This window comes from Condylura cristata, unplaced genomic scaffold, assembly GCF_000260355.1.
Source record: "Condylura cristata isolate star-nosed mole 26May11 unplaced genomic scaffold, ConCri1.0 scaffold00057, whole genome shotgun sequence".
NCBI lineage: Eukaryota > Metazoa > Chordata > Mammalia > Eulipotyphla > Talpidae > Condylura > Condylura cristata.
Window position 1 is genome coordinate 452,104 of NW_004567158.1, and position 9,650 is coordinate 461,753.

Genomic DNA, 9,650 nt, shown 5'->3' on the forward strand with positions numbered 1-9,650 from the left:
CGGCCAGCAGGCCGCCTGGCTGCCGGGCTCTGGCCCCCACCGCGCCCGCGCCTTCAGGATCCCGGGCCGTTGGCCTCGCTTTTCCTCGCGGCTCCGGCCGCCAGCACTGACTTCCGGTAGCTGCGCCGGCTCCTGCGCCCTCTCCCTGTCACGGTCACTCCCCGGCCTGCCTGCGGCACCCGGCCACGAGCATCGCGCCACACGCGTCCGAGGCCCATTCCTGCTGCGGCCCTCACGGAGTCCTCGGCCGCGGGCACCGGCTCACCTGCACTCTGCCCTGCCCCACGCCATGGGGAGCCCGGCTCTCCAGCTGCGGTCCTCCCTTGGCGAGGCCCTCCTGTGGACTCCTGCCAGTTACAACTGCGATGGCGCTACAGATGCCCTGGGCTCCCTGACCCTCTCTGGACCAGGGGCAGTTCAAACCGCACCCCAGCTGGCGGTCACCCTGAGCAAGGGCAGCTGCCCAAGATCCCGCGGGGCCTGGCATCGCCAAGCATCCTTCTTCCGCCTGTGTGCGCGCCCACCTCCCGCACTAGCCAGCCACCAGGCCACCAGCCACAGCGGTGCCTCCCCTTTCATTAGTCCAGCTGCACACAGGCTTGTGAACTGACAGGCCTCCTCCCCTGACTGGCTCTTCCCTCTTGATCCTGGCGCAGTGATTTTCCCCACTGGCCACCCTCTGCCCCAGTGCTCAGGACTGCCCGCAGAAACTAGGTCCACCAAACAGGCCTCCCTGGGAAGTGCCTACAAGCGGCAGCTACAGCCTGAAGCTCGGTGGCTGCTTAGGGGCTGGGTCTCACTGAGGCCGCTCACACTTAAGGGCTAATTAGGAGACAGGAACTGGCGCTGCGTGCTTCCTGCTGGGCAGCAGCTCCCAGCATCGGCTGGCACGTGACAGATGCGCAAGACTCACAGGTGCAAGGTCAACCCTTTCTTGCACTGGTCAGGGCCAGGACTTTGGCATGTACCTCCTGCAGGGTGTCCACAATAGCAGGTGAAGCCAGGGAGTATGGGAAGGTGTGACAAGGCCTGGCCTTCAAACCCGTGGTGACGACTGCGACCCCTGTGGGCAGCCCTTCAGCATGCCCTCACTGGCTCCCAAAGCTCAGTGGGCAGCAGCCCTGCCAGGGTCCCCTAGCAGGGCCCCTGGGGAACTGGGGATTGGTGCGGCCAGGCAGAAGGCCTCTGCACCCGGGCCCGGCGGCCCCGCGCCACCTTCCTGTTGCTGGCAGGAACAGGCGCCTGGAAAGTGTCTCCCAGCAGCAAGCAAGGGGAGGCGGTGCGGGGCCACTGCAGCCGCTGCCTGCTGGGGACAGACGTGCGGAGCAGGAAACACGCACCATGCTGTCCTGGGAGCTGTCTGATAATGAAAGCCCAGACCTTGAGTCACTTTCACAGAGAGATTTATCGAGAATGCTAACAGCACAGGATACAGTACTTCCCCACAGAAGGTGCAAACGCGTCACTTAGAAAGGCATGCTGGGTATTCTTTTGCTTTCACACGTATTAAAAAACTTACAAAAATAAAATAAAACTGCGTGCTGCCCATCTTTTCAAATAGTAAAAGAACCTTATGAAAAAATCACTTGATTTTACAACAAAAGACACAAACGGACATTTTTATGTAAATTTATAAGGCAAACTCTTTATATAATAAATAGGTTACAGGGATTCAGTGGGGGTGTTTTGAAACGTGTACAGGTACATTCAGACAGGTTTACTGAAATGGTACAAATTTCCTTAATAAATTGCCTTTTGTTTTTAAATATATCAGTGCTTTCAGTCATTTGGCTATACACAAAGAACCTTTTTTGAACACTACAAAAAAGCAATCAATAGTTTTTGTTTTTAAAACGACCTACTAGTTTTCTAAAGTAATTGTCCCAAAACACAGAAACCGAGGGTGAGTGTGCTAGAGGCTCTCAGGGACATGTCCAGCCGCGTCTGCCTGGCGGCGCCCACACTCCTGCCCTCAGCGGGCTGCAGGCTGCAGCCACCTGCCCCATTCTCCCCCGCTGCTGAGCCCCAGGCGCAAAGGTGACCACGGGCAGCTCTGCCTGCCCTGCCCTGCCCCGGAGAGCAGCGTCTACCAGGCTGTCAGCTTTCTTGCACCGGTCAGTTTGTGCCACACGAAGGAAGGGACATGTCTTGCCTGCCTGGGGGTAGGGGTGGGAGGAGAGCAGAATGCGTGTCCCCCATCTCACTGCCCAGTGGCACAGCAGCCTCGTGCTCTGTGGGAGAGGGTGGGACTCGCTGGAGGTGTGCTGGGCCTTTGTGCCCACCACACGGCCTGGCCGGGAAGCAGAGGGCAGCCATCTACCCATCAGCATGTCCCTGACCTGCGGCCAGCGGTCGTCTCCAGGGAGATGCGACACCCATCCGCCCCCACACAGAAGGGGCTGCTCAAAGCCCGCTGGTCCCCGTGCAAGCCCATCGACCTGTCTTTCCATGGCTGCCACCTGGGCGGAGAGGCAAAGGCTCACCCCGGGGGGAACAAAACCGAAGTGGCACATGCCAGCTACCTGGTCCACGGGCTTAGGCTTACTTCTGTGGGTGGCTTCTGGCTGCTACGGGCGGGGGAGGGGGGTTGTTCTCCAGCTCTCCCTGCGGAGAAAGGTCAGCCCCTCTCCTGTCAGTCACTATCCCCTCCCTCCTTCCCCACTTTTTGTTTGTAAAGAAAAGGTGTCTGGAAGCATTTGTCTCTGGAACAATTACTTTAAACATGGTTACAATACAGACCAATTCAAACACAGAAGAGATTTACTTAGCAAAGTTCCTTTCACCCACCAAAAGTACACAAACAGAAGCCTCAACACCACAGTTAAGAGGACCAGTAAAGAACCTCGTGTTTGGAACACAAAAGGAGAAATCAAAAACCAAAGTAAACCTAAACAGAAAACCCCAGAAAAGACCAGGAGGGCAAGGGCGGGCGGCACAGGGGAGCCCGGCGCGGCGCGCACACACTAACAGTCCCGGTGCTGCTTGGTCACGGGTTCCCGGCCGGGACTGGGGGGCGCTGACATTCACCGAGGCAGGGACAACCGAACAGGAGGCCTTGGAACAGGGAAGGAGCAGGCTTCGCACTTGAGTGGCCAGCTCCCCAGAAACACTGAACCGGGCTGGCCCCGGGGCTCCGGGTGGCCAGGGGCAGCGAACTCGGGCGTGGCGTGGCACTGTCGGAAAGCACGCGAGTGGCCACACGCGGACGCCTGCCTACCAGTGGCCACACAGCAATGGCAACGTGTCCTGCTGCTCCTCTTCCCCCCAAAGGCTGGCTGGGGAAGGTCTCAGCCCCCCCCCCCCGCAACACTGAAGGCAGGCTGGGGCGTGCCCCTGCCTGGCCCAGAGGGGCCAGGGGAGCTCAGTCACCCCAAGAGCCAAGAGTGTCTCTTTCGGAGTCAGGCCTCAGAAGTAATGACGAGGGTGGGAAGCTTTTGGCCCTGGTGATTATAATGCTCTCTGCTTTGGAAGAACAAGTTTCTGGATTTTTTTTTTTTGGTGTTTTTAATTACTTAAAAAAAAAAGATCAAAAAGAACTTACAGCTAAACTCTAGCAGGTATTGCTCATTACGAATTACAAAAGCAAATGAAATTACTTGTGAGGGGAAATGAGAAAAGGACATTTCTGGAGTCTTCGCTACCTCCTGGAGGGGCCCACCGAACTCTCATAGGTGCTCTGGGGTTCCCAAGGCCTCCCCCCTCCAGACCCTGGAACCCCGCAGAGGGGAGCCCTGCTGAGCCAGCTCCCATGGGCCTGGCCACTGGCCACGGGTCTCTGGACTCTCCCGGGGCATCCATGAGCCACAGGAGAAGGCCCCGCACAGGCGTCCTGGGTCTTCTCACAAGCACGGAGAGACAGTGTGAAACCGGGGCTGCCCGGCGTCTCCTTCACTTGGCACAGGGAAGCCCTTGAGAAAAGCCGAGGAAAAGACCACAGATTCGCTGGGACAGAAGTAACCAGCAGACAGGTTTGTCGGTTTTTTTTTTTTTTTTTTTTTTTTTAGTTTTTGTTTTATTTCCCTTGACCTATGCTATGGTTATCAGAAATACCGTGATTAAGCAGCAGGTGTAATTGGAACAGGTCTGTTTTTGTGTGGAGCCACAAGCAAAATGAGTTTATAATTGTGCAATATACAGATATATATATATCAAAATTCAACTGCTTTGTGTGTCTAGTCGATGCATTAAATAAAAAGGACTGAAAAGCTAAAAGCAAAACTAAAAAGAAAATAAAAGCCCAGGATCGAAGAGACAAAGCAGGCCTATGCGTACGGTCTAGAAGATACTGGGTGGAATCGGGGTCACCAGGAGAACAGCTTGTCACTGGACACGCGCTGCGGGCAGAGTCAGGCCTCTCAGCCTTCTCACCTCGTTTCTCTCGCTGCTGAGCCGGACTGAGGAAGGCCAGCTAGGGCGCTGGGGGAGCAAAGGCGACTGCAAGCGCACATGTTCGCGAGCTCCAAGGTGCAGGCCTTGGCTCTGCTGGGGCGGAGTCTATGACCACACCTGCTCCAGCCCAGGGCTCTCCCAGAGGGCTGAAGGGCCACCCTCTGCGGCAACGCTCAGGCCTCTGCCCTTACCTCCCAACTCAGCAGGGGCGCTTAGTCACCTAGGTCCTAGACCCCAAGGGAGCTGACCCCCAGGGACGGACCCAGGAGCCAGGTACCCCAGGCAGAGGGTACACCCCTCTTTGCGAATGGCTGGGGCCCTTGGAACTCCTGTCTTCCTGACCAATCAGTGCATGGGGTAGCTCTGAGGAGAGGAGCAAAAGCAAGCAACAGGGTGATGCTAGGTAGTGAAGCCATCGGGACTTCAGGACCGCTGCCCAACACCCGCTCCCACACCCAGGGCTGGGTGCCTGCAGCTGTGCCAGTGGCAAGCAGCCGGGCCCCCAGGGGCTGCCACCCTGCCTATGGAGAGCGGGTCCGTCCTGGAGAAGAGGGCCCGGCTGCGGTTCAAGCGCTGCCGGCTCGGGCTGGTGCACTCAGCACACCTGCCAGGCCAAGTGCCAGGCACTCTGACAGCAGCACTGTTTGCAAGAGCTTGCGCTTCCGTACCCACAAACAGCAAAATACTATTTTCTGCCAAGTGTTTTCTAGGTTTTCCTGGCAAATTGCTGAGAACAGGCTGCAGTTGTTTGTTCCCTCCCCCAACATTTACTACGAGACTTGGACCCTGAGGCAGCAGCGTCATAGCCATCTCCATCCGTAACCACCACGCCAGGCCTTTGAAAGATGTGTGTGGTCGGGATCTTGGGGTCTAGGAGAAAGACAAAAACGGAGACTCAACTAACCCCCTCAGAGCAGACTAGTTCGCTGAGGAAGACCTCGAAGATAGGGTCCTTGCACAAGCAAGGGCGGGAAGGAAGGTGAAAGGGCAGGGCTAAGGGGGGCCAGGAGCAGGGCCTGCCTTGGGACTGGCCAGGCAGAGGCCACGGGGCTGCAGACATAGCTCACTTCTTGAAGTCTGGGCTACAGGCCCTAGAACTTGTGCATGAAGCTTGAATCTGGACATAGTGTGGGTGAGGACACCCACTCAGGACGGTCTTCTCCAAGAACCAGTACCAGTGACCGCTCCAGGCCCCGTCAGCCAGGTTGGAATGCTCTGGAAAGGGGGTCGAGGCTAGAGGAGACACAGTGGGGGCTGCAGGGTGCCACGAGACCTGGTGGGCCCCACCTGGTGGACTGAATTCATACCCTGTGCTCCCTCCTGGGTGTGAGGTTCCTGTGAAAAGTTACTTAAAATCTAGAGAGCCCGAGGAAAACTCCTTCCCCACCACACTTGGCCCTGTGTGGGCTGCAGCTCTCCTCTGTCTTTGCCACCCTGGCAATGCCACCCTGGGCAGAAAAACAGGCAACCTGGAGCTGCTCCAGGTCCTGTTACTATCTTCTGTGGCCTCTGGGCTGGAGCGATATCAGTAAACGGGTCACCTGCGCCTGCGTCAGGCTCTCGGGTGAGGCAACCTGTCGTGGCATTTACCTCCGGGGGCCCTGACAGCTGGGTCCTTGGCTAGGTGGGCGGGGACAGACTGGGCATGTGCTGCCTTCTGATACGCGAATACAGCACCGTCAGGAAGGGAGCCTTACGAGAGCCTGGCTGTGGCCAAGTGTCCCCAGTTCACGGCAGGGTCCGGCTGGCAAGGGCACTGGCCGGCCTGGGTGAGTAGCAGGAGCTCAAGGACACACGGCATCCTGCTGGGGGAGGAGGGAGTGACTAACCTAGAACCAGGACTGGGAAGACGACGAACACGACCTCTGTGAGCTGGCTGCGCAGCTATCAGTTGACTGGGGCGTTCTTCATGGCATCCCTCAAGGGGGCCCCCGACCTTCAAGGTGTTCAACAGAAACACAGGAAAGGTCACACCTGGGCAGGGTATCGCTGCCAAGAAGCCCACAGCGTAGGCTCTCTCTGTCCCTCTAATGCCCCAGACGGTGATGAAGTGTCATGGCGGCCAGCTTCAAGATGACTGCCTGGTAAAGCCTGGAACTGGGGAAGTGGAAGGTAGGTAGCAAAGGGAGAAGAGAGCAAAACAAAGCCCGGGGGCCGCAGGCAGCCTGCGGTGCTGGACGTCTACAGGGGTACCGGGGCTGGGGCAGGTCAAACTGAAAGAAAATGCCACTTAAAACACTGTTCTCCACTGGCAGCACCCAGTCAGCTCCCCGGTAACTGGCAGGACCAAAGAGGGGCCCAGCCCCCACTCCTCTCCCCAGCACCAGGTGGTACTGAGCTGACGGTGGGCCGGTTCCTGACACTGGACTGAACAACGGACCCAAACCCGACTGAGCCCGGCAGATGCCGCCCCCGTGGCCCGGGCCGGACGCATGCACACGTGCACAGGCGTCCTTCGGGGGTACCGGCAGTGCGAGGCCACTGTGAGGTCAGGCGCCTCGTCCTCAGAGGAGAGGGGCTCGGGAGGACTCGCCCTTCCTGGGGAGGTCCGGAGGTGAAGCAGGGAGGCCGGCAGCAGAGCAGTCTCGCTTGTGGGGCTGGCTTTCGCAGCGTGAGCGAACGGACACAGAAATGCTAGAAGGAATAACTAGGACTCTACAGACAGAACAGGCAAACCCCCTTGCTTCTGACCATCCTGGAAGAGACAGACACGGCGTTTGCTTAAGCTACTGCTTGGTGCTGTCAGCTCTGGTTTCCGATCACTAAAGACCGGCGAAGAAGCGCGAGGCGGGTTCTAGGGCGCTTCACCCCTCCACGGCCACACTGCGCTGCGGAAGCCAGGGGACAGTGACTGAAATACACGAGACAACACGCACTTGACAGTTCATGGCAGCAGCTCACGTGGGACGTGCTTGTGGGTGTTTCTGGAAGCATAAGACTGCTGTCTCATTTGCTACTTTGATAAGGTACTTCTCAGTTGGACAGATTAAGATGGCATCTCTGTAAACACAGAAAAGGATATACCAATATGATGAAGAGACGCAGCTAGATAAGGACTTCCTGAACAGAGGTGGAAGAGATGGGATCCCAGATGGAAACCGATCGCTGCGCACACCGCAGCAAAGCCGAGCCTCTGAGGCCGCACCGTCCCATGAGCGGAGGGAGGCCCAGGGGGCCGGGCCTGCCCAGGCTCCGCATGCAGAAGCCGAGTGTTTTCCCTTAGGAAAATACTCGTGGCAAAGGAGGGGGCTGAGGGGCCACAGCGGCCTAGGTGCTGGTCCCAGCTCTGCTCCGGGGCCCCTACCCTTGGCCGCCTGCCACCAGGCCTGGCAGAGGTCCCCGCCGGCTCAAGTGGGGGCGAGGGCGGGGTGGTTTCTGCGCTTCCCCTGGCAGTCCAATCCAGACCCCAACTCAGCCCCACTCCTGCCTGGCCCATCTCTTTAGGTGGCGAAGGCCTGGGGCTCAGGAGCTGAAGGCCTTTTGCTCCTGCTGACCACGGATGGTGGGGGGGCTCCCAGGAGGGCAAGCCCTGGCTCTTCAGAAGTGGAGGTGCCATGGCAAGCCCTGGGCTTCCTCAGAGCTCAGAACAGGGTGGGGCAGGTGCTAGCAGTGGAAGCCCAGGGCAGGGAGTCCTGGGGCCTGGGCTAACAAGCACTGGCTCAGGGGTACAGTGGGGTACTGCGACGGCCTGGAACAGAAGGGATGGGCCGGGAGGGGGGGGAAGAAATGCGAGTAAAATGAACGGCAGAGACAGAAGGACAGAGAGAAAGCAATCAGGAAGTCCTTATAAAATTGCAGCAAACACTTAGAGTTTCGGAGCTTCGTGGGAGCCCTATGCGCTGAGCCCACTTGAAAACAAGCGCAGGCGTACACAGACCAGGGAGCTCTGAACACCACCGCGCCTGGCGGCTCGACGGGCCGTCACCGACTCAAGCCAGTTAGCTCGCAGAGCAAATTGTTTCGAAGTGGGAGCACAAAGACTGAGTAGTGCGAATAGTCTACGCTGTCCCTACAGGAGTAGAATTGGAAAGTTTTGGAAGAACATTTGCCCTCCTTCCCCCGGCACCCGCCCTGTCTGCTAAGCCTCCAGCTACCCGTCCCGCACTGCTCTGAGCAGCTGGGAACCCTCCTCTGCCCTGCAGCGCTCAGCCGTCCAGGGGCCCTGCCTGCGCCGGGCCTGGGGCCTCCGCAGCCTCTCTCCTGCGTAGCCCACCGGAGGCCAGCCCTGGGCCGCCTCTCCTCTGGCTCAGGCCAGTCTGCACCCAGCCGCTCAAAGGACAACTCCCTCCCAGCCGTGCCAGACGGGAGCAAACAGGTGCTACCTCCCTGTCCTGCGAAATGTCCTGGTTGGTTCTGGATGGGGGCTGGCATGGGGCGAGCCGTGTGCCACCACTGCGGGATCGCAGGGGCCGGAGCCACTGGCCACCTCTGTCTGCTTCTCTAAAGGCTCCAACTGTCTCTCCTGTCTCACGCCTCCTCGTCCCAACGTGGCTGGGAGTAGGGGAGCTGTGGGACCTGGGGCGGGGCGGGGGGGGGAGAGGAGCTCCAAGACTGGGGCACGGTGGCACCGAGAGCGGGAGTGTCCTTTCCACTGCTCTCCGTCCCTAGCGACCACAGTGGGGAAGGGCTGAGTGGGGGAGGTGCAGGCGTACCCTCGGAAGCCTGGCCAACAGCTTGTCTGGTCAGTAGTATCTGCAGCAAGCCTTGTCGAAGGAGCCTAGTTTAGAAAAGTGCAAAGCTACTTCTGGCCCTGGTTAGGTCTTCAACCTGACTGTGCTTGTCGGTAAGAAAAACATCCCCAATGCTCCAACTACTCCCACCCTGAAGCCACGAAACTCTAAGTTTACTGAAAGAAAAAAAAATCTTTTTTATTTCAGTTAATCGGGAAGCTTTGTCAGAGCCCTACCCACAGGAGAAGAGACAACAGCTGCCTTTATTCTTGGTTTGCTCTGCAATCCGCTCTGTGCAAAGTCAGCTGACTCTCTCGGTCACGGGCGTCCGGCTGTCCACGGGCTCCTCTCTGTTGGGCCGTGGCATGGAGGATGAGACAATGTCTTTGCGCTCGCCCTCCCCTCGGTGTTTGTACTTTTCTGCGGCCGTGGCGGCAGTGGCGAGCGCGGGCTGAGTCTTAGCTGGCTCCTTGGGGCAGCCGTCGCTCTCCAGCGAGCCTCCGCGCGGCATCTTCTCCTCTTTGCAGACACTGCTGCTCAAGTCCTGGGGCTCGGGGGGGCTGGCAGGGTCCTCGGAGCTCTGGGGCTCGG

General features: G+C 58.7%; 2 protein-coding genes across 2 annotated transcripts in view; both read right to left on the bottom strand.

Moving 5' to 3' along the window:
• Positions 1–218, bottom strand: part of IRAK1 (interleukin-1 receptor-associated kinase 1) — a 7,174-nt gene extending 6,956 nt beyond the window's left edge. The window contains exon 1 of the mRNA XM_004695188.2: positions 68–218. Coding sequence (XP_004695245.1) covers positions 68–218 — 151 coding nt within the window. The remainder of the gene's footprint in view (positions 1–67) is intronic.
• Positions 219–1,625: 1,407 nt separating this feature from the next.
• The window catches only part of MECP2 (methyl CpG binding protein 2), a 42,895-nt gene continuing 34,870 nt past the window's right edge, over positions 1,626–9,650 (bottom strand). Inside the window, exon 5 of the mRNA XM_012734462.1 lies at positions 1,626–9,645. Within this exon, the coding sequence (XP_012589916.1) occupies positions 9,361–9,645 (285 nt within the window). The 3' untranslated portion in view covers positions 1,626–9,360. The remainder of the gene's footprint in view (positions 9,646–9,650) is intronic.